The sequence below is a fragment of the Equus asinus genome, chromosome 6, assembly GCF_041296235.1.
Source record: "Equus asinus isolate D_3611 breed Donkey chromosome 6, EquAss-T2T_v2, whole genome shotgun sequence".
Classification (NCBI taxonomy): Eukaryota; Metazoa; Chordata; class Mammalia; order Perissodactyla; family Equidae; genus Equus; species Equus asinus.
The window spans coordinates 50,954,209-50,979,758 of NC_091795.1; the positions used below are offsets into that span (position 1 = coordinate 50,954,209).

The 25,550-nt window shown below is 34.6% G+C and overlaps 1 protein-coding gene across 5 annotated transcripts in view; it reads left to right on the forward strand.

The window, feature by feature from the left end:
• The window catches only part of USP34 (ubiquitin specific peptidase 34), a 251,988-nt gene that overhangs the window by 42,844 nt on the left and 183,594 nt on the right, over nucleotides 1-25,550 (forward strand). For all 5 annotated transcript variants that reach the window (XR_011504013.1, XM_044772515.2, XM_070512047.1 and 2 more), the window contains exons 3-8: nucleotides 4,042-4,462; nucleotides 10,573-10,623; nucleotides 10,785-10,934; nucleotides 18,789-18,856; nucleotides 21,498-21,690; nucleotides 22,809-22,870. Coding sequence is in view for 4 of the 5 variants with exons in the window: in XM_044772515.2 (XP_044628450.1) it covers nucleotides 4,042-4,462; nucleotides 10,573-10,623; nucleotides 10,785-10,934; nucleotides 18,789-18,856; nucleotides 21,498-21,690; nucleotides 22,809-22,870 (945 nt within the window). In the remaining variant the exon portion in view is untranslated. The remainder of the gene's footprint in view (nucleotides 1-4,041; nucleotides 4,463-10,572; nucleotides 10,624-10,784; nucleotides 10,935-18,788; nucleotides 18,857-21,497; nucleotides 21,691-22,808; nucleotides 22,871-25,550) is intronic.

The following is a 25,550-nucleotide window of genomic DNA, read 5'->3' on the forward strand; positions in this document are numbered from 1 at the left end:
AACCCATGACATTTCATACAAAATTTTCCTTAATAGGTTTTATGGGAGAAAAGTGTTAATAGCTTTCATAAGATTGTCACTGGTCATCAATATGTTTTTCTAGTGTATTGACTAAAATAAGGTAGAGGAGAATATTCATTTAAAAAATAGTGTGTTGTCAAGAATTTAATATTTATAAGCATTAACAAAGGTTTGAATATTTTATATTATTTTTCTCCTATTTAAGTGATACACTCATTGTAAAATCTTTGAGACAATACAGAGAATCAGAGTAAAAAAATAAAAGCATGCCACCATGCACAGTAACTGGTAAGTTTTTGTATAGCCTTGGTACAGTTTAAAATTTCACAAAAATGTGATTTTATTACATGTATGTTTTATAATCTGATTTTTCATGTGTAGTCAACTCTGATCAGTCTCTCCATGTCATCAAATATTATGTCATCATTTTTAATTGCTGTATACCAGTCAGATAACTGCCACTCCTTTGTTTTGTCTGTAAGATCTGGAAAGTTGGTTACGTTTGTTGATTTAACAGATTATCATTATTTTATTTTATTAGTTTTGTACTTAGGAATGGAATGGGAGGAAAACTAATTCAGAGAATTGAAAGAGACAATTAGGAGAATAAGTTGAATATAAATTAGGAAGATAGCATATAAAGGTCTGAAAGGAATATCGTGTGACAAAAGCATTGATACCATGAGGCAAAATCCTTCGTGTTGGAAGTGTTGCTAGTGTTTTTTGACTTCTTTAAAGCTTATTACAAAACAGGCTTAAGTTTATATTTTGTAAATTCCACATATCTTAACAGGTGTTCAAGACTGATCATTGTTTCCTACCTATCTACTTTTTAACTTTATTTCAAGATTTCTCCCCTAAAAGAATTCTGAGTGTCAGCTAGGATTGAGGTTCTCTCTGACCTTTGTATTTTCAGTCTAAAAATTGTACCTTTCATACCTGTCATTTGTACTTAATAAACGTTTGAGGCTATTGCTTTTATTTTTCATTGTTTTTATAAACTTCATTTTTTAGAACAGTTTTAGAAGCTTTTGCATTTAAGTAGGTTAATGGATGTTCTCCACTCTTTAAGGCTCTGCCTTTTATTTTGATATCAAGAAATTTGACCAGTGGGATATTGATATTGACCACTATCTAAAGTAATGCTTTTCAGAAATTAGCTCATAGTTAAAACAACTTTTGCTCAGGTTTGATACAGTGGATTAACAGTCCTTTCGTGTGCTCAGATAGTGGAAGGATCCTTCATGGTTAAGAAAGGGGCACTGAAAAATGGCTTGTAAGTTCTGTGTGAATGGGGCATCTCAGGTGTTGGTCTATACTGTGTGATGGTAAAATGATGAGCTGGCTTTGTTACTAGGAATAAATGGGCTTTTTTCGTAGATTGTTCACATTCTCTAAGAGAAGTATCTTTCAGTCTTTGACCTTGAGATTTTTTAGTCTGGTGTTGGGCAGGGAAGGGTACTTGGGGAGGTTCACCATTCAGTCATAATTTCATTTAATTCTCCTGCTTTCAGATTTTTGTGTCATCCCTGTCTTCTTCAGTATCTGGTATTCCTGAGTTTATCTAGTTCACTTTATGTACAGGAAAAAGTTCTTGTTTCCCTGGGTCAAGTAGGAATAGTGTCCTGGTTGTCTAGGATGGGAACCTGCAGGTTGTAACTGTACCCTTCATTGAGTCCTGTTTTCTGCCCCATGCTTCATCTCTGCCTTCAGAGGTATCTGATGTTCTTTAGTCCTGATCCTTTCCAGTGTTCTGTGGGGTGGATCTTTCTTTTTGCTGATATATCTTTCTGTAGCCCCTTGCAAGTTTATTTCTTCCATTCTAAGTCACCTCCTATACCTCTCTTTTGTGTCATCCAAAATTTGTTGCTATTTGTCATCTTTTTTTGTATTATCTCTTTCCTTATGGAGTTATGTCTTTTTTTTCCTTTAGTATATTTGTAGTAGAGTTTAGTACAGAGAAGAAATAAATTTATGTGTAAAATCAAGCTGGGCTTAACTGAAAGTGATGTTTTTATTTAAAAAACTTTTTCTCCCTTGCGTTGTGGGTATGGATATATATTGAGAATTCAAATACCTAGACTTCTCAGAATTGAGTGTAATATAATAAAATGTGTAATTTATGTAATGTATAAGTATTTTAAAGATACGTGTGTGCGTGTGTATTTTCACTTAGACTCTCAGCTCTCCTTGAAGTTGTATATTTTGGGTCTGTAAGGACCTAGATCCAGTTTCTCTGTTACTTTGTTCACGTTATCATATAACTTAGTTTTCTAGTCAGTTATCAAGCAATTTAATGCCCATTTCCTGACACTGATTTTTTTAGAGTAAATTTGACTGGCTCTTAGGCTTTCCTAATCTAAATCTGACTTCAGGGTGGGTTTTTTTGGAACTCAGTTTCTGTTTTCACCGAAGAAAGATATTCAAATGTATGATCCTTCACTTTGAATTTGGTTTTTCCTAAACCTAGAGGAAAAAGCTATTCATAAGAAAAACTTTATGTATTTATTTTTCTTCTTGTAGAAGTTGTGATAGTGTAGAATTTTAGAACTGGAGGAGGCCTTAGTGAGAAAATCCCTTTAATTTTTCCACCGAGAAAATAGGCCTGATGTATCATTTATCTATTTCTGTGTAACAAATTACTCCAAAAGTAGTGTCTTAAAACAACGATAAACATTTATTATCCTCAGAGTTTCTGTGGGTAGGAATTTGAGTGTGATTTAGCTGGTTGGTTCTGGCTTGAATTTCTCATAAGGTGGTAGTCAAGATGTAGGCCAGGTTATGGTCATCGAAAGCCTTATGTGGGGCTGGAAGATCTGCTTCCAAGTTGGCTCACTTACGTGGTTGACAGGTTGATGCTTGTTGTTAGTGGGAGGCCTCGGTTTTTGTCCTGTGGACCTCTCCAAGGGGTCCTTGAGTATCTTACTACGTGATAGCTGGCTTCCTCCAGAGTGACTGATCCAAAAGAGAGCAAAACAGAAGGGGCAATGTCGTTTATGACTGAGTCTCAGATATCACACACTGTCATTGCTACCGCATTCCATTCACTAGACGCCCGTCATTAAGTCTGGTCTACATTGAAGGGGAGGAAAATTGGGTTTCACCTTCTAAAGGAAAGAGTATTAAAGAATTTGTGGCTATACTTCAAATCTGTCACATCTGGAGAAATGAAATTATTTTTTCTTGGTCATACAGGGAATTGGTGATCTATTTGGACTATAATATAGATGTTTTGGTAATATAACTAGGTGCAAATTGTAAGTAATAGTTGCTTAATTATCATCCATCATTGGATACAATTATTATTATAACCTGATAATTGTGTATCATTTACTTATTGATTCACCAGACCCTTTTGATTATCCATGCCAGGCATTATGCTACTAACTGAACATGTCTAAGAGAACCAGATTTGTGTATAATTATTATTGACTCTTAGTGCTTTCATTTACTTTTATTTTTACTGGAGCTGAACTGTGTGCTTGTGTGTATGTGGTGTTCCTAAAAGCTTTTGATCTGCCAAAAGGATAGGAACGCCCTTCCCAAGTAGCCTTCAAACTAATTACTAATTTTAAAATGTAGCTTTTTTATTGGTTTGACAGCAAAACCCCTTATGTAAAATAACCAGTTAGCTTTACTAATAAGCTATTTTATTATAGCCTGTTTCCTGATGTTTATTTAAACATACATTAAGTACTGAGTACTTAGAGAATTGGGGCGAAGATATATGCCACAATTCCAGTTGTTAAATAGTACTTTGTGTAGAAGGACAGATAAATACATACCAAAAACGGAGGATGATAGCTATCAACCTAATATGGTCACTTTTTATTAGCTAAAGTACCAGTTTTTGGTGTGTTGCTATCTTTATAAGTTATTACGGTGCCACCCCATCAGGAAGGGGAAATAAAAACTGGAAATAAAAGTATTTTAGTATTTGCTTGTTTTTTATATTACTTACTGGAAGGATAATTTTTGCCTCTTTAGGAAGCATAATGCATTGATTTTTTTCTCTTATAGGCAATGTCTGTGCTGCTTCAAGGAATATAAGCATTTGGAGATTTTTAACCAAGTAGTGTGTGCACTTATTAACTTAGTGATTGCCCAAGTTCAAGTGCTCCGGGACCAGCTTTGTAAACATTGTACTACTGTTAACATAGATTCCACGTGGCAAGATGAGAATAATCAAGTGGAAGAACCACTGAATATAGAAAGACAGTGTAATGAAGGAAGTACAGAAAGACAAAAATCAATAGAAAAAAAATCAAACTCTACAAGAATTTGTAATCGGACTGAGGAAGAATCTTCAAAGAGTTCTGATCCTTTTAGTTTATGGAGTACGGATGAGAAGGAAAAACTTTTACTATGTGTGGCAAAAATTTTTCAAATTCAATTTCCCTTATATACTGCTTACAAGCATAATACTCATCCCACTATAGAGGTATGTAAAAATAGGATTGTGAATTTTAAGTAATACCAACTCATAGTTATGTTCACAATTTCTCACTTATGAATAAATATGAAGACAGTGTTAATCGAAAATTTTATAAAAATCACCATTGTTATAAAAAACTGTTCCAGTTTTTTTCCAGACCATTTCAGTATCAACTTGTGTTGAACAGTTGCTCAGCAGAGTACTGTTAAGGGAAGATTTATAAATTGAATTTATAAAAATTGAACTGTTTGTCAGTGATCTAAACAGTTTACTGATGTAGATCAGTGCTCTACTTATTGTGACTCTTTCAAAAAGTAGTGATTGAGGAAAAAGCAGCACATAGAATTTTGAGTTTCATTCTTAGAAAGATAGGTAACAGAATTTGGAATTCTCTTTGTCAAGAAAGAAAAGCTTAACAAATTATCTATAACCACTAGTTTTAAATAATAGTATTTTCTTTTGTAAGTCAAGATGCTTGACTCGTTTCATTAGTGATAGTTTTACAAGCCTTTTCAAGTTTAGTAACCCACCTTAGGTTCACTTAGACAATGGCGTTTCTTTCTACACATAGTGGGAATTGAGATAGTTATGTGGTAATTTATTCTGTTAGTGTCTTAAAACCACAGTGATTTATTATTTCTCATGATTCTGTGGTTGGATGGACAATTTTTTTGCTGGTTTTGTGTGTCCTCACTTATGTGGTTGCATTTACTCTGAGAGTCAGATGGGTTTGAAGGTCCAAGTTGGTTTCACTCACATGTCTTACAGTTGGTGCTGGCTGTTGTCTCGGGCTCCTTGGATTTTCTCCACATGGCCTCTCATTCTCCACTAGGGTACACTGGCTACCTTACATGATAGTCTTATTGTTGATCCAGGAAGGCAAAAGTAGAAGCGCTAAGGCCTCTAAAGGTCCAGCCTCTGAAACCACACAGTATCAATTCTGCCACATTCTATTGGTTGAAGTATCTCACAGGGGCAGCCCAGATTTAAAGGGGTGTGAAGTAAACTCTGTCTCTGGATGGGAGGAGAGGTAAAGTTTCATTTTAAACTTTAAAGTACGTTCTATTTCTTATGTGTCCTGGGATGGGAAGAGTTGTGGCCATTAACAAATCTACCAATATGCTTTTTTCTTAAAGTCTGTCTATTTTCTCCAGCTTATTTGTTTTATGACCTTCATTCTGATTTCTCTGGACTTCTTTCTTTAACTAAAAAAAAGTAGTCCTTTAGAGAAAATATTTTCACATTGAACTGAGACTATTTAAAAACGTAGCCTAGGCGGTGGATATTTTCCCTATTAGAATTCCCCATAAGAATATTTTAAATCAATCAGATTGTGCTCTGTCTTCTAGAATTCTTAGTCCATTATCTTCCCATATAGAAACCTTTTGATGAAATCTGTTACATCACGTAAGATATTTATTAAACATTCTGAAAAATGTCATCTCAGAATCCTTTTTTTCAACAAAAGGGATCCATTTCGTGCAAACCTGCAAAATTTAATGTTAAGAACACCATATGAGGAACCAGTCCCATCGCCGAGTGGTTAAGTTTGTGGGCTCCGCTTCTGCGGCCCAGGGTTTTGCCAGTTCGAATCCTGAGCTCGCACATGGCACTGCTCATCAGGCCATGCTGAGGCGACATCCCACATGCCACAACTAGAAGGACCCACAACTAAAAATACACAACTATGTACCGGGAGGCTTTGGGGGAAAAAAGGAAAAATAAAATCTTAAAAGAAAAAAGAACCCATGTGAAGAGTGTTTTAATGCCTTAAATTGATAATTGAAGGATGCTAAAAATGGTTTGGTTCAGGACCTAGATATGTGAAATTCATGCAACATTTCTGAGAAATAAATTTTTCTCCAGTTAAAAATCTCTTAACAGAACTATAGCAATACTATGTCTGCTATTTTGTTCCTAAAATCAATTTGCTTATCTTTTTTTTTAAATGACTTTCAAAAACGATAATCTCCAAATATGGATATAGTCACACTCCCCTCAACTTCCCCTTTTGGAATAAAGTGCCTCGTTATTACTATTCTTGAGGATCATTCCATGTGACTCCTTGGTTAAAAGCAATGGTTTCATGAGGTCTTTGAGGTAAAATTCTAATTAAAAAAACACCATTAGATGTATATAGTAAAGGAGGAATCTCCTTAGACAGAATTTACGTGTACTTCTTTAATATTCTATTCATAATAGTTATTTCCCAAGTTTCTAGTATCTTAGTAATGATCTGTTACAAATACTCTAAAATTTCTAGGTATCTATCCTACTGGTCATGTAATTAAATATGTTAAGGGTTAGCTGTTTCAAAGGGTCTCAGATGAAAACCTTGGTGGCATACATATATATTAGAAAATTATAGTATGTATTTGTGTGTGTCTGTATACACATAAACACAGATATCTTAAGAAAACCAGTATTTACTATGCAATGCAATAGAGTTTACCATAAAGATTTTTAATCCCACCTTTTTATAAGGAGATAGGCCATCCAGTCTTTCCTTCATACTGCTGTGCTATCCCTTCCTGATAAAGCCTTGATTTTTATTTTTATTTCTTTTTAAAAGGCACAGATTGGCCAACCCTCTTTAGAAGGAGAAGATTCAATACTCACATGTTAGTATTTCGATAGCTGTGACTTTAGAAACCTAGTCAACATCCTTATTTTATATAAGAGGGAACTGGCTTGCAGAGGTTAGTTTTGATCAGGTTTACAAAGCATATTACTGAGAGAGCTCTAGAATTCGGGTCTTATTCTACTAAACTGCTTCTCAGTCATTTCGGACTAATCACTGTAACTATTGTCTCCATTGCCAATAGTGAATAAGATTGGAACTTGGAATCCCTTCTTCTTCCCCCCTCCCCCATCCTTCCTTTCTCTTCTATTGAAGTTGATATTTGTTTTTAATGTTTTTAAAGATGTAGTCATTGGAACTATGTAATATTAATTAATGTTACAATTTTGGCAGGGTGGCCAGTTGCATTCTTTTCTTTTTTTTTTAAAGATTTTATTTTTCCTTTTTCTCCCCAAAGCCCCCTGGTACATAGTTGTATATTTTTAGTTGTGAGTCCTTCTAGCTGTGGCATGTGGGATGCTGCCTCAGCATGGCTTGAGCGGTGCCATGTCTGTGCCCAGGGTCCAAACCGGTGAAACCCTGGGCCGTGGAAGTGGAACACATGAACTTAACCACTCGGCCTTGGGGCCAGCCCCTGCATTCTTTCCTTAATCCTGAATAACTATATATAATTTTATGAAATGAAGTATTGCCCTAGTGTTACAAGTTTTAGTCTAAGTAGAATGAAAATAGGTATAAAAATTATAGAAAGGAGAGAAACCACTGTGCTTCTGTTAAATGTATGTATAACGTGATCAGGCAGATTAAATATATACATTATGTTATTTTATTTTCCAAATTTCTGAATCTAGGCTGGTATTCTCTTGCATTTTCTGCTGACTTTTTAAATCACCCCCCCCCCTTTTTTTTTTTGCTGAGGAAGATTTGCCCTGAGCTAACATCTGTTGCTAATCTTCCTCTTTTTGTTTGAGGAAAATTTGCTCTGAGCTAACATCTATGCCTTCCTTCCTCTATTTTGTGGGTGGCTTGCTGCCATAGCATGGCCACTGATATGTGGTGTAGGTTTGCACCTGGGAACCAAACCCAGGCCTGCAAAGCAGAGTGCACTGAACTTAACCACCAGGCCACAGGGCTGGCCCCCCTGCTCACCCTTTTTTAAATTAAGTTAAATATTTTTACTTCACCCTTTTAAAGCGTGTAATTTAGTAAGTTTTAGTGTATTCCCAGAGTTGTACAACCATCTAATTCCAACACCAATGGCTTTTTAAGTAAAAATTTTATTCTTAATCCACTGGCCTTCAATTCTTCATGGTTTGATCGTGAAGCATCATCTGCTTAGATATAGAATAACTTTCTGGTTGCTCAATTTTTTTCTCTTTTCTCCTTTAAAGTAATAGAAAAATTCCTTTGTTTACTTCTAGAAATCTAGTGGCTTTATCTTATTTAGTAAATGTGAGGTTATGGGAAAAAAAAAAAAAACTTTACATATCCCTGATAGTTTTCTTAAGGCCCTTTCAGGGACTATCTAAAATTAGAACTTTTGAAAGAAAAATGATGTTGAATCAGCTTTTAGGGAGACTTTCTGGTGGTGGTACCTGTAGATCTATGTTAACTCTTTATATACCATTTAAAATGAGATTATGATAACACCTTAGGATAATGTCTTCATGTATGCAGAGTAGAAGTATGAAATATTAAAACAGTTCCGAGTAACCGGAATAGATGTAACAAAGTCCATGAGTAGCATTTTGCACATCAGAATAGAATTCTCTTAGGAGATTTTCCAGCTTGTGTCCATGTAAGGCACCAGAAATCTTGACTCCAATCTAATATTCCAGCATGGTCCACCTGGTCGGTGAATCTGTATTTAATAATGCCACAGGAGTTCTTATATTCTGGAATGTAGACAAAAGGTTTGTTGAGAATAACTTAAAGCTTTAACTGTGGCCCTGATAGTAGAGGCTCAAGAATAGATTTATGAGGTTTAGTGTACTTAATTTGACAAGTGTTTTGACCTCTCTTAGGACAGTTTTTGATTATTTTGAAATGTTTTGAGAGTTTTTTGGGGTTTTTTTCTTTTAAAGATTTTATTTTTCCTTCTTCCCAAAGCCCCCTGGTACATAGTTGTGTATTTTTAGTTGTAGGTCCTTCTAGTTGTGGCATGTGGGATGCCGCCTCAGCATGGCTTGATGAGCAGTGCTATGTCTGTGCCCAGGATCTGAAACTGCGAAACCCTGGGCTGCTGAGGCAGAGCGCGTGAACTTAACCACTCAGCCACGGGGCCAGCCCCTGTTCTGAGAGTTTCATGTGATGCTCTCAATTAGTTGTTTTCAAACTTGATTTCAGCAGTGAGATTTAAATATGTGAAATAGGTTAACAGCAATGAATGAATGGGTTCCTTTGGAAGCTTTTTTCAGATGAATGTATCTAGCTTTCTGATTATAAAAGTAACATTTTCTGTGTGACTAAAAAATACAGATTATACAAAATACAGACTTAAAAAAGCCTTGAATCTCTCCTCTTTATTTTCTGCTCAAAAAAGCTGTTGTGACAAAATTAGTTCATATATTTCCAGGAATTTAAAAAATTATGAAAATCAGATCATATTCATAAATTCTTTTTTAAATGGAAATACAAGATATTATCTTTCTATCCCTATACATATGGATCCACCTTATTATTTTTTTTAGCAACCTTTTGAAGATATAACTTACATACAATAAAAATCAATGGTTAAAGTGTATAATTTTTTTTTAGTAAATTTACAGAGTTGTGCAACCATTACCACACTCCAATTATAGAACCTTTCCATCATCCCACAAAAAATCCCTCATGCCATTTCATGTTATTATTTGTGAAGGCTCCATAAGATGTTGGATGGTTATGCCACCATTTATTTAGCCATTCTATTGATGGATATTTAAGTTATTTCTAATTTTGATACGTTAGAATTTCAGTGAGCATGATTGTACATACATTTTCCAGCACTTCTTTTATTAGCTGTTTAGAATAAATAACCGGAAGATGAATTGCTGTGTCAGAGGGAATGTGTATTTTAAATGTTGGCAGATATTGCCACATTGCCCTCCTACAAGGTCATTCCAGCTTCTACTCTCACCAACAATGGATGAGTGTGCTTCAGGTAGTTTAAATCTTATGTTGGAAAACACATTGTGAACCTTTTGAGTATACATCTAGGGAATTCCAGAGCACAGTTTGAAAACCACTAAACTAAGTTATGGTGTATTTTTATATGAATTGCTCCAATTCTTTAAGGAAAAGTTTTTGTTTAAGAAGGCAAAATAATGTGTAGTACATAGTATAGAAAGATTTTTTTGGAGAAGAGTTAAAGTGTACTTTAGAACTGAATCTTACTAACTTCAGTTAGGAATATATACCACCATTCATGACGAGAAGCAATTGCAAAATCTGTTTTATAAAATCAGATTATAGAAATCAGGTATAGAAAATTATATTTTTAAAAGATTATTATTTAATAGTGTGATCTAATTATATTTATTTTTTTTTAAATCAGGATATATCAACCCAAGAAAGCAACATATTAGGGGCGTTCTGTGATATGAATGTAAGTGTTTTTTATCATTCTAAGGATTGTGGAAAATTTTGTTTTTTTGTTCATCTGTCTTTTGAGTTTATTTTTATGTCTGATCAGTATCTTTCCAGTATTGGTAATAAAATGAAAATTATTCCTGGTAAGTTTTAAAATAATTTTCCTTTTTTCCTCAGGATGTAGAAGTACCATTGCATTTGCTTCGTTATGTATGTTTGTTTTGTGGGAAAAATGGCCTTTCTCTCATGAAGGATTGCTTTGAATATGGAACTCCTGAAACTTTGCCATTTCTTATAGCACATGCATTTATTACAGTTGTATCTAATGTAAGTATTGTCTGGAATTGGTTTTAATCTTAGGAACAATGTCTAATACTTGAATAACATGAATTTTATGTCCAGAAAAGGCAAGTTTTGAGTGATTTGCATGTATAATATTTTTTTTCTGGATTATATTTTGAAAAAATTGAGTACAGAAACCTTTTTAAAGTCTTTATTTTGGTAAAATTGGAATTCTTATACATTAATGAGTTCAAGTTAAATAGGTAATTTTAGCCATTTACCTCTTTTGTCTAAAATATAAGATAGGCAGAAAAGTCTTATGTTGATTTCAGCTTTGCTGGACTGGGATTTTGTACTGGGAAATTACTGGCTTCTTAGAGTCTTTGATTACTTAAGTAATGGTTAGCCTAGGGTACTACTACAGTATGCCTGACTTCACTCTATATTACAAATAAAGACCTGACATTTCTTTTTGCCTTTGTAAAGAAGATAATTCTTTTGTATGTTATGAATATCAGTTACTGTGGAGCACAGTTAAGTGTGGAAGCAGAGATAAATGCTTTTTACTACCTGTATGTTAAAATTCAGCCTTTAATAACCTTCTAGTCTGATCATCTTTTAAAAAATTGTAGCAAAACTTAAACCTAACGTTACCAAAACTTGAATTCTTTTGTTAATTGAATTACCTTAAATAATAACTAATGTGACATATTTAAAGTACATATATAAAATAAAAAATATAGGGTACAAAAGGACTCAACCAAATACCTTGTTGTATTGTTTCCAATGATATTCTCTTTGCAGTGAAGTAGTACATTGGAAAGGGCACTGGGTTTACTCAAATTTAGCATCTAGACCTCCAGGTTTCCATATTTGAAGTAAATGATTTGTATCAAGGTCATTTTTAGTCCCTGAATTCCTTGGTTTCTTACAGGTTGAAAATACTTCATGCAATGGCAGCATAGCATGTAGATTAAGAATGTAGGCTTTTTTTTTCCTCCTCCTTCTCCCCAAAGCCCCCTGGTACATAGTTGTATATTCTAGTTGTGAGTGCCTCTGGTTGTGCTGTACGGGATGTCGCCTCAACATGACCTGATGAGTGGTGCCATGTCTGCACCCAGGATCCAAACCGTGGGGTTGGCCCCAGAATGTAGGCTTTTGATTCAACAGATGCATTTAAACCCTGAATGTGAGCTTCAATGTTTTTTTTTTTCTGAGAAGATTTGCCCTGAGTTAACATCTGTGTCAATCTTTCTCTATTTTGTATGTGGGTTGCTGCCACAGCATGACTGCTGACCATTGGTGTAGATCCACACCTGGGAAGCAAACCTGGGCTAAAGTGGAGTGTGTGGAACTTAACCAGTAGGCCATGGGGCTGGACCCTGAGCCTCAATTTTTTTAATCCGTAGCATGAGAATGATAAAAATGATGATCTACCTTAGAAGATTGTCGTGAGGTTTTAAGATATATTTTAAGCTATTATAACATCTGATATATAGTAAACTCTTAGTGACTGGTAGCTGTTACTTATTTTAGCTGTTATTAAATACTCACCGATTCTCTTATTCTGGTTGACCTTATTTGTTTGATAGGAAGTTCTGTTCAGTTTGGCTTTCTTTGGGAGAAAGAATAAAATAACTTTTGAGTGAACTTAAATCCTGTGTTGACGTTTTAATTTTTCACTGTGGTAAATTTGGAGAAGGCATATAAGTGAGTTTGAAATCCAGAATTCACAAAACAATGTATCAACTCTTTTCCTTAATTAGGAATATTACTTGAATTAAAATGTATTTCTTGAATTTATTTTACAAATTCTTGGTTAAAAGTCTATTATGGAAGGCTCATTAAAGGCTTTAATCTATTACTATGTCTTAAAATTATCCTTTACTAAAGAAAAAGGTTTAGATTCTGTTTCTTCTTACTCCTCAGCCTTTTTACGACTGCTAATTGATGGGCTGTTGTCAGTTTGCATAACTTGATCTTGTAAGTCAACTGAGACCATTAAACCAAAGTTAGTTTAAAATTCGTTACACTACTTAAGTTAATAATATAGTTGTTTGGGTTTTTTTCCTGAGAGTATAACATATGTACCTTTCAGCTAAAGGTTTTAAAACTCTGTTGAGTAACTCACTTGGCACCTTTTCCTCATAAGAAGAAAGATTTTTTGATTTGTCCCTCTTCATTCTAATACAGTTAATACTTTGGTGCAAATTAAGAGCTTAAGTTACAGTCCTTTTTATAATCAAGGTTTCTGCAGAGTCTGTACTTGACTTTTTTCAGAGCCTAAAATTTTTCTGAAAGGTTTGATGACATTTAAAGCGTAAGGAGTTTTGGCATGACTTTGGCAAGATAACTTTGGTGACTTTGACAAGATTTTGGACTCTTGACCACCCTCCCTGAAGTTTATATAAACAGTGGTCACGTTAAATAATTAAAACAGACATCCCTTCACATTTTGAGAAACTTGAGAGCCTTTACGTTTCAGAATTTTTAACCACATACAAACTGATCTTAGAGCATAGTAGTTTCCCTCTAGTGAGTCATTGTAAATTGTGAACCTGGTCTTTTTATCTATATCTCATTTATTTTCTTGAGAAATAGGCAGCTGGTTTAGTTGTGCTATTTCAGCTTCAACAAGGCTGAAGGTCCCTACTTGGGAACTTCTGATTTTACATGGGCTGTCACACAGGAACAAAAACTCTCCTAGATTTAAATAAGAAAAAGAATTATTAGATTTTAGGGCCAGTCCTTTCTTGAAAAAAAACTCATGAATTATAAACCACTTTTAGGATAAGAGAGGTAAGGGCTAACCTTATTGAGTACCTGTCCCTTCCATGATTGATTATAGTAAATCATACATTCAGAAGAGAATATGTTTATATTATTTCCTGGGGACCAGACCATCCTGTTTGTTTTCTAGGGTGGTTTCCTTACTCTTAATGAGGAAAGGTGACTTTATCAGGTGGTGAGTGTTATCTCTTAGAACCTGAACCTACAATCCTGAGCTTGCAGCACAGGAAAACTCACTTTGTCCTGGGTCTGAATTATCAGCAAAGAAAGAAAACTCTTACTTCATCAGATTAAGGTTTAAAAAGTCTGATAATATTCTCAAGCCCATACATGTATTTCAATTTCAAAAACTTGCTGCTCAGCATTTCTTAACTAACACTGACTGTTAGCAGATTTCTCAGTTTTGCACAAATATTACTCCACTATTATATGGATCTATTCTTAGTAATAATGGCTGTAGCCACAGGAAAAAAACAACAAAAATCTGTATGTAGTTTCCTTACTTTGTTTTGGCCTTTAGGTTTTCAGCAAAAGCAGCTAACCAATATTTAGCAGAGGTTAGAGTAATAGAATGCAGCGTCCTTCTAGAAGTTTCCCCACTGATACCTAAGATGAGTTATATTTGATTGTAGTATCCTGCCTCAACCCTCAGCTCTTTGCTTGAGTTAGTCATCTCAGACATAACACCTTTTATTAACTTAAAATTGACAGAGTCTAAGGACTTTTAGTAAAGAACCCAATAGGGTCATGGGATTTATTTTGTTAACATGCATGGAGAGGAAGTGCAAATGAGGCTTAATAAGGAAACCTCAAGAATATATGCTTTAGAAAACAGATTATTTAGAAATTATATTGACAAATTATTAAGTTAGAGATGTAATCAGACATGCAAACTTACAGGGGTTATAGTAACATATCAGAGCAAAGAATAATAGTTTCTGAACTCTCAGTGCTCTAAGACTGCTTTTACAAAAACAATAACAAGGACTATTTAATATCAGAAATTAAGCTAGTTAAGATATAATTTCGTATATCTCCACACTAGACAGAGTGGGTTGACAGTTCTGTGAAGTTTTTATTTCACCATTTTGTCAAAACTAGATTTATGATGTCTGCTTTTCTGCAGTTATAGGGGGAACAATATAGGGAATATATTTTCCTATTCCTGGATATTTAACATGTACTTAGGAGGGCTGCTAGAATTCTGTTATCACCAAGAGGGGTGATAACACTAAAGCAAACTTTAGAAGCTCAAAACTTGTAGTAAGAAAAGGAAAAGGACATATAATCTATGATTAATAGCATATAGAATTTGGTTCTTGTAATGTTTTGCATCTATAGTAGTATTAAAGAACATAGATCTTTTAATATATATATGTACACATATGTATATGTATTTTTTGTGTGTGAGGAAGATTGGCCCTGAGCTAACATCTCTTGCCAATCTTCCTCTTTTTGCTGATGAAGATTGTCACGGAGCTAACATCTGTGCCAGTCTTACTCTATTTTGTATGTGGGATGCTGCCACATCATGGCTTGGTGAGTGGTGTGTAGATCCATGCCCAGGATCCAAACCCGTGAACCCTGGGTCACTGAAGCAGAGCAAACGAACTTAACCAGCATGCCACTGGGCCGGCCCCAAAGAACATACATTTTATAGAGAAGTAATCCTGGGTTTGAATTGTAGCTCTATTACGTTATTTTTATAAGCCTCACTTTTGTCATCTGTCGGAATGGCAATATTAAGGGCTCAGTAAGTCGTAGCTCTTTCTATTAAAATTTTTTCCTTCTGATGTTGACATTTTCCTTGCCATTTTTATTTAAATTTTTATTTGTGTCTTTGTTTATCCCAAAATAAAAGATAACAGCGTACCTATTTTCATCTCCTGTAATGTATCTCTTATATAACTGAATCTTTTAACCTTTTTTAAAAATTTGAAATATAACATTCATACGGAAAAGTGCACATAATGATAATACATGGCTCAGTAATTTATCAGAGTGAATACCTCTTTTAACCACTGCCCACACCAAGAAGCAAAACATTTTCAGCTGCCTAGAAGCCTCCCTTACACTCCCTCCAAGTCCCTATTCCATCTCTGCCCTTAAAGGTAAACACAATTCATATTTTTATGTTGATCACTTTCCTGCTTTTCTTTATAGTTTTATCACCTGTTTACATCCCTAAATACTATGATTTAGTTCTGTCTGTTAACCATGTACATAGAATCACATACTATGCATTCTTTTGTCTGGCTGTTTTTGTTTAACTTTGAGATTTATATTTCATGTAGTTCTAGTCTACTCATTTTCATTGTTGTATAATACTTCTCTAAAAATGTACCAGCATCAATCCGTTTTACTGGTAATGGCCGTTTAGGCTATTGCAATTAGTGTAGTGTCCCGCCTTCTTTTCCATGTCTTTTGGTGCACATATGCATACATTTTATTTGGACATATATCTAGAAGTGGAATTTCTTGATCATAGGCTTTGTGTATATTCAATCTTATGCATTAATGCTAAGGTTTTCTTAAGTGATTATGTTAATTTACACTTCTACCAGGAATGAGAGTTCCATTGCTTCACATCCTTGCAAACACCTGGTATTCTTACTCTTAGAGATTTCTGATAGATGTATAATAGTACCTCAATGTCATTTTACTTTTACATTTGTTAATGACTAATGAGATTGAACACCATTTCATAGGCGTATTAGCTATTTGGATACTTTTTGAGAAGTACCTGTTCAAGTCTTTTACCCATTTTAAGAATCACATTGTCCCCCTTTTCCCTACTGGTGTATGGAGATTCCTTATGTTTTGGATGCAAGTCTTTTGTCTGACATACACATGTTGCTAACACCTTCTTCCACTCTGTGGTCTGCTTTTCGTTCTCTGGTGTCTTTTAAGAGCGATTGTTCATTGAACTTAAGGGTGTGTAACTTATCAAAAGTTTTTTTTTATGGCTAATGTTTTTCACTTATGGTTGAAAAGGTCTTTGTTACCCTAAAGTCATGAAGATATTTTTCTGTATGCTAGAAGTTTTAGTTTTACTTTCACATTTTGATCTGCACTTCAGTTGGAATTTATTTTTATATATGGTGTGGGTGAGGGATCAAGATTCGTTTTCTTTTCCATATGGACAACCACTGGGCCTAATACTATAGCAAAGACAATCCTTTCCTCTTTGTTCTGAAGTACCATTTTTGTCATAAATCACATGTTTCTTTGCGTCTGAGTCTGGGATCTCTAGCATGTTCCATTAGTCCATTTAGTTAATCTTGTGCTGTTTGTACACCATCGTAATTTCTGGAGCTTTATGAGAAGTGTTGCTAACTGGTAAAGCAAATTCTACTTCCCTGTAATTTCTTTTTTATTGAGTTATAACTGACACAACATTATAGTAGTTTCAGAGGTACAATGTAATGATTTGATATGTCTATATATTGCAAAATAATCACCACAGTAAGTCTGGTTAACATCCATCACCACACATAGTTAACAAATTTTCTTTTCTTGTGATGAAACCTTTTAAAGAACTGTTCTCTTAGCAACTTTCAAATATGCAATACACTTTTATTAACTGTAGTCACTATGCTGTACATTATGTCTCCACTCCTTGTCATTCTTAAAGAGTGTGTTATCTCTTTTTGGACCTTTGTCTTTGGAATCAGCACCTAAAATTCTGCACATACACCTCTTTGGGTGCGTTGAACCTAAAGGTCAATTTGGGGAGAACTGTCATCTCTGCAGTATTGAGTCTTCTAATTTATAAATAATGGTAAATGTTTTATTTACATGTTCTTTAATTTTTCTCAGTTTTCCTGTTATGTAAGAAATATATATATATAAAATATAGTTTGTGTGTGTATATTTATTTATTTGTGTTGACTTTGTAAGCAGCAATCTTGCTAAACTAATTCCAAAAAAAGTTTATCTGAAAATTATTTTGGATCTTTTACTTACATAATCGTATCCTCTCAGAGCAATATTGGTTTTAATTCTTTTCTAGTTCTCTGCCTTCTATTTAGTTTCTTGCTTATTGCACTGCACTGTCTAGGACCTTGAGTTCAAATTGAATTGAAGGCATTCTTACCTAGTCTCAGAAGGAAAAGTTTTAACATTTCATCATTAGTATAGTATTTGCTATAGGACTTATGTAGATGTCTTTGATTAGATTAGAATGAAGCCATACATTCTGTCTTTAAACTTGTTTTTAATTTGTATTCCTTGCCTGTGTCAAGGCTTAGTGTCATAGTTTGTTGTTTGATGATTTGCTTTGGATTTTTATTCTTATATTTAAACCGCTGTTTATGAAAAGAAAACTTCTATAATGTAAGCATATTAGATTTAGAAATGGGTTGGAATATTGTATAGAAAAAAGGAAACATTATAACTTAGATTGGAACTTAATTCAGTAAATAGTTGATATTGTAATCAGTGTGTGACTCTAAAATATATTTGCTTTGATGGATACTGAAGTGACTAGAAATCATAGGTAATTTCATATTTTTTAGAAGGAAGGATGAGGTGGTTTATTAAAAACTAAGATGATTTATTAAACTAATTTAGTGCTCAAGTATTTGGGTTGCTACCTTCCAAAGAGATATAGCGTAGCATGTGGTAAGATGATACTACTTGGATAGATGGTTCTCCCTTTTAGGCAAGAAGCTAATATTAATTTTTCAAGTTGATTTTATGTATATGTATAAAAAATGTATAGTCACCTGTTGCTAATGGTGGGGATATGTTCTGAGAAATGTGTCGTTAGGTGATTTTGTCATTGTGCGAACATCACAGTATACTTAGAAATCTAGATGGGATAGCCTACTAAACACCTTGGCTATATGGTACTAATCTTATGGGACCACTGTTGTATATGCAGTCCATTGTTGACTGAAATGTCGTTACGTGATGCATGACTGTTTAGGTTAAATTACTTCCCTGATAGGTGTGTAATTCTATTTCTTAGTTTATTCTTTTAAAAATAGATAAAATGTATGGTTTTAGAGGCAGCACAATACTAAATGCTCTTGTTTTTAATTAAAGTGAAAGACATAGGTATTTCATATATTCAATATACATTGTCATCTTTATGCTTCTTTGTAGATTAGAATATGGCTACATATCCCTGCTGTCATGCAGCACATTATCCCTTTTAGGACCTATGTTATCAGGTAAGTTGATAAAATCTTCCCCCCTGATTATCAATGTAATAATGTTTAAAAGTTTATAAACATGGTACAGAATTAAATTGTTTTGAAAGTCCCTTGTACTCACATCCTCTAGAAAAAAGTTTAATTGGCATTTTAGTGTATAGTATTTTTTTATGCACATGTGTAGGTTTATACTTAGTGTTTACTCTTTTTTTTTTTGAGAAAGATTAGCCCTGAGCTAACATCCACATCCATGAGTGAGGCTATCCTGGAGCATCTAGTTCTAGCCTAGTCAGCCCAGATCAGAAGAGCTAGCTATCAGGAGAACTGAGAAATAATAAATGGCTGCTATTTTAAGCCACTAAGTTTTGAGAGTTGTTTTCTTATACAGCAAAGGCAAACTGATACATGGCTCCATCCTGGACTCACTTCTATTCTCTTTCTATATTCTCTCCCCAGATGATCTCATTCATTCCTGTGGTTTTTAAGTGCTGTCTGTATGCTGACAACTCCTAAATTAATGATATTGTTCTGAACTACAAGCTTATGCTGCTCATTTGCCAGTGCCACTTAAATGTCCCACAAACATCTTAAAATATTTAAGTTCTCCCAGTCTTTCACATCTCAGTTAATGATACCCGCAGCACAAAAGAGAAATCAAGAGGATGGGGGTTAGAGTGTCATCCATGATGCTACCCTTTTTCCTTAAACTCTGCAATCACCAATTTTATCAACTTCACTTTCACTTATATCCATTCAATTTTCAAAATTACCATAAATAATCCTTGTACAAGTAACCATTTCTTCCCAGGACAATTGCATTAACCTTTCAATTGGTCTCACAGCTTCTACTCCAACCCCCCTATAATTTATGATCCACTTAAAGGCCAAAGTGATCTTTTAAAAACCATCATGACTCATCTGCTTAAAACCCTTCAGTAGATTCCCACTGCTAAATTAAATCCAAACTCCTTACAATAACTTGAAGATCCTGAATAATCTGCCATTGTTTATCCAACTGCATAGCACAATTATATCCTCTTACACACTATGCTCCACATCAGTCTGCTTCTAGCTTCTTTAATATATCATATTCTTTCCAACTTCAAGGCCTATGCCCTTATGTTCCTCCTACTTGAAATATGTCCTTCTAATTATCATCCAGTTGGCTGATTCATATTCTTCAGATGTCACCTTTCACAAAGGCCTCATATTCCTTCTCTACCACGTTACCTTACTTGCATAGCACTCATGACTATGATTCTTTTCCTGACACTTTCTCCAACAACTTAACCAGTAACAGGAAAATAGCAGGCCTCAAATCTTTGCAAATGAATGAACGAGAAAAAGTATGAAGAGCTTATAAATATTATCAAGAAACACAATCTTAGAACTCTAACAGTCCATACTCTAAGTCTAGTCAATATAATTCTTTCTCCCTCCTCTTCTTAGGTTTCTTTCTTACATTGAGACTTACAAAACTCAAATGTCACCTCCTTCTCAATGACACCTTCTCTATTCCCATACTTAAAATTGTGACCAACCTTCTAGAACTCTCAATCCATCTTTGCTGCTATTTTCCTATGTAATAGTCATCACTTTCTAACAAACTATATCATTTACTTATTTACTTTGTACATAGACTGCACAAGAGGAAAAATTTTTTCTTCTCTGCTATATCCCCAGTGCCTAGAACATAGTATATATTTGTTGACTAAATAAATACAGTGGAATACCATGTAAACACTGTTAATCTCTTTAATTCTTTTTATATACTCATGTAAAAAAAGTCCTGTGGTTGGCAGGCTGATTGGTCTTGGGGAGGACAGGGGAGCTCATATACATCTTGCAGTTGGCTAGATGTCAGTTGGGGCATCAGCCATGTCTCTTTCATCTAGCAGGCTAATCTAGGTTCTTTTTCTTGGTGGTGGAAGCGTTCCCAGCGAGAGAGGGCAAGCTCGAAAGCTTTTCAAGCTTCTACTGTATCACATCTCTTAATGCCCCATTGGCCAAAGAAGGTTTCATGGCACAGCTCAGATTCAAGGGAATAGAGAAATAGGTGACACCTCTTGATGGAAAGAGTGGTAAAGTCACATTGCAGAGACTTCTATATAAAGTGATGGGAGGAATTTGGGGCTTTTCTGTAGTTCATTACAAGACCTGAGGAGCACTAATGTTGAAAGGTTGGATAGAGAACAAGGAACCAACCAAATAGACTAGGCAGGGCCTGAGAGTTTTGGAAGCCAAAAAGAAGAATGTTTAAAATGTACACATTTTAAAGAATTTTGGCTGTGTGAGGGAGTAGATGTACTGTTTATATTAAGTCAGCTGAAATTTACTAAAATAGGAGCTATATACATGACAGGTATTAGAGAAGAGTAAAGCTTTACTGGAGGTGCCAAATCCGATGTTAAATGACTTGGCTCTTTGCAGTTTCTGATTCAAGTTGGTCTCTCAGCAAAGGACACACTGCTAACAGGTCACCATCCTTGAAGCATCACTTAGAGATAGTTTAAATTGGGAATGTTAATCCCAGAATGCCAGGTTCTACTGTACTAAACATTTTGGAGGTATGGAGCAAAGGAATATTATTGAATTACTGAATGACCTTTAGAAATATTTTATAAGTTTTTGTGTATATTTTATTTCTGAATCATTTCAGGTATTTATGCAAGCTCTCTGATCAAGAGTTAAGACAGAGTGCGGCTCGCAACATGGCTGACTTAATGTGGAGCACAGTGAAAGAACCATTGGATACAACGTTATGCTTTGATAAAGAAAGCCTAGATCTTGCGTTTAAGTACTTTATGTCACCTACTTTGACTATGAGGTTGGCTGGACTAAGTCAGATAACGGTAAGCTGTCTTTGTTTTATTTTTGTTCGTTTTTTATTTGCCCTCCAGACTATCATTATCATCACAATAATATCTCATATTTGTGGAGCTCTTTCTTTGTGCTAGGAGTTGTGTTCAGTATTTTACATGCATTACTTTGTATGGTCCCTACAAATAATTTCTGTATTTTCTCTATTAAATACAAGGAGACTGAGGCTTAGATTTAGAAGGATTTATACCTTGGGTCTTTGATTTCAGGGTCCAACTCCTTCACTGTTTTTTTTTTTTTTAAACTATTTAGCTTTCTACATTTAGAAACAATGTTTTCAGAGAGAAAGACAATTGGAAGAGATTATAAGTAGTTACTTAATTCATTTTCCAGGCAGAAGCCACAGATTATTGGGCCATAGGCCAAATTTGAGTAACGGAAATGTTAGGTTTGGTTTGCACAGTAACAAATACTGTTTTAAATAGGGAGAAATCTGTATTATTGGCTTCTCTTGGTGGATGCGGTGGAGAGGAAGACCTGGTATCCTTGAATCTATATTCTTGCATAACAACAATTTGCTAGAGCTAACTAGTTAGCTGCATCCTTTAGAATGGATATGCATTCTTTGGTTTACCAAGGTCTCCATTAGCTTTGCTCCTTTACATTTCCTGCCTCTTTTTGTAGTGTAGTTATTCTGAAGTAGCTAGATTTTACCCATGTATTGAACTTGGTAAATATAGAAAATACTTGTCGACATTTTCTCAAATTAAATCTTAAATGTGTTTATCTAGGGAGCTTTATCCCAAAACTTGATGTCTGTAATGACATATTACTAGCTGCCTTGCGTTAATATTTTTGTATTTTTCCCTTATTCAGCTTTGTTTTCTCTAGTGTTTCTTTGTTCTTGGTTTTCTCTAGGACTAAAGCATAAGTATTACTTGTGGAAGGAATTTATTTAGTGTTTTAATACAATAAAGGAAATAGCCAGACTAATTGGGAAGTGTGTATATCTGTTTATCTAATATTTTATAATTTTGATGTGGTTATTGATTATGAGCCACATATTTCAACCATGTTTGTTTTTTTTTTTACAATTGCTAACATATATAAGAATAATGTTGGAAAAAACTTTTAATTTCTTTAATTATAGAATCAACTTCATACCTTCAATGATGTGTGCAATAATGAATCATTGGTATCAGATACAGAAACGTAAGTAGAAGCATTAATTTATACCATTTTACCTAGTATACCATTTTGATCTTTAGCTGTTTATTTGATAAATATAATTGTGACTTTATTAGAATTGAATGTTTACTAGAAATTCTTTGCCTTGTGGCTTCATTTGTACCGTCTTCAATAAGCTTTCAGACCGATATATTGAAACATGTTTGTTTTTTAAAAGCATTTACCAACATATAGTGTTGTTTGTCACAAAATGCAAAAGGATACTATTTACAGGAGAGTTTAGTAATAAGGAATATGGTACTGATAGTTTTCAGAAAGCACACTGGATGCACAGAAAGAAAAGACCTCATTCAATACATTTTATGGAGAAAAACCAAGTTGATGCTCATGTATGAAAAGTAGTAGTTTTTATAGCTTTAGGGCTTTACAAGTTCTTAGAAATATTTATTTATTCCAATATTTATTCCATTTAGTTATCCAACCAGTATAGAAATTGGTTTATTAATCTCAGTTGGGTAGTAATATCTTCTGCTTGATCAGAGTTGTATAGTTTTAAGGTGTTAGAAAATTCATAATTACATGAATGAGTCATGTTTTTGCTGTACTGTTAACTTTCGTGCATTTATCTTAGTTCTGCCCTGTGGAGCTCACTCAGTTGAACCCAGTTCTTCGTGAATTTGAAAGCCAGAGACTGTCACTTTACTCTTTTTCTTCTTCAGGGTAAAGGGTTCTCATTCCTCCAGTTGTTCCTGATATGGTGTCACTTTTAGATTGATCACCAGAGCAGTCATTCACCTCTGACAACATTCTTTGTCAGTGGTCCTCCTAAAATTTGTTGCCCAGAACTGGCTGTAGCTTTATAAATTCTGGGTTATACTAGGAGTGCTATTTCACACTGTCAGGGCGTTATATGGACTATATTCAATGTATGTAAAACTACAGCTCTGGATTTCCCTTTTGACTCCTCATTGCCCCCACTCCCACCCTTCTAGCCCCACAAGACTGCCTCAGAGAATCTTAAAATTGTCAATGCAGTAATCAACCCCTCAACCCCTGCAAAAAGGAAAAACAATCCTAGAATCATCAGTGTGATAACCCCACACGTCCCGGGTAGGTTTTTATGTTGCTGAAATAGTGGATAAAGAGGAAGGAGGAATTCTATTCAAAAAAGTTTAAGGAATATATATCCTAAAATTCTGGTTAAGAAAAGAGGGCGGAGAGCAAAAGTTTTGAGGAATAGTGGGTAGAGAGAGTTTAAGTTGGGAAGAGAAGAGAATGCAGACAATGTGAGAATATTGGAACAAGTAGAAAAAGTGTGATAAATATTGTTGGAGCCTGTGAATTGGCTCTCTTTTTAAGCAGTTTTGTTAAGGTATAGACACTATACATATAAAATTCACTAGTTTTTACGATGAATTTTAGTAAATTTGAAAAGTGCTACTATTATCACAATGAAATTATCACAATCAAAAAGATCCCTTTTACCTCAGTTGTAGTCATTTCTCATTCCTAACCCCCCATTCTACTTTGTCTCTATAGATTTGCTCATTTTGAACATTTCATAGAAATGGAATCATATGATAGTGGTCTTTTTCATTGTCTTCTTTCACTTAGTATACTGTTTTTCTTGAAGTTGATTCATGTGGTGATGTGAATCCGTACTTCATTTCTTTTTATTCCTGTACGGTATTACATTATGTAGATATAACTCATTTTGTCTATCCATATGCCAGTTGATGAATATTTCAATGTTTCCGCTTTTGGTTAGTATGAATAATACTGCTTTAAACATTTGTGTACAAGTCTTATTGGGGCCATATGTTTTCATTTATCTTGGTAGATACCTAGGAGTATGATTGCTGGTTTGTTAATGGTCGTTTTATGTTTGACTTAAAAAAACCAAAATGTCAAAGTGTATTCCAGTGTACCTGGATTATTTTACATTCCCACTGGCAGCATATGAGGATTCCAGTTTCTCCTGTTCTTGCCAGCACTTGTTATTATCTGTCTTTTTTATTATAGCCAATCTAGTGTGTGTAAAGTGGTATTTCATTATGGTTGTAATTTGCAGTTCTCTAATTATTAATGATACTGATTATCTTTTTTAGGGGAGGGGGTGAGGAAGATTGGCCCTGAGCCAACATCTGTGCCAGTCTTCCTCTATTTTATGTGGGATGGTACCACAGTGTGGCCTGACAAGTGGTGCTAGGTCTGCACCTGGGATCCGAACCTGTGAACCCCAGGCTGCCCAAGCAGAGCGTGCAAACTTAACCACTACGTCACTGTGCTGGCCCCTTGACTATCTTTTTATGTGGTTTTTTGCCATTCCATTTCTTCTCTGGTGAATTGTTTGTTCACTTTTTTGCCCAGTTTTTAATTGGGCTGTTTGTCTTGTTTTATGGACTAGCGTTTGATCTGTACTGCAGAATGTTCATGTGTGATGAAGAATGCTGTTGATTCTGTTGTATGGAGTGTTCTGTAGATGTCGGTTAGGTCTAAAGAGTTTATAGTATCATTTGCCTTTTGTATCCTTGTTGATTTTTCTGCCTAGTTGTTCTATTATTGAAAGTAGAGTATTGAAGTCTCCAACTCCAGTTGATCTTCATTTTGTGGATTCTGTATTTGTGAATTTGCCTATTTGCCACAATTTATGTGTAACCCCCAAATCAATACTTGTGATACTTTCATGGTCATTTGTGGAAAT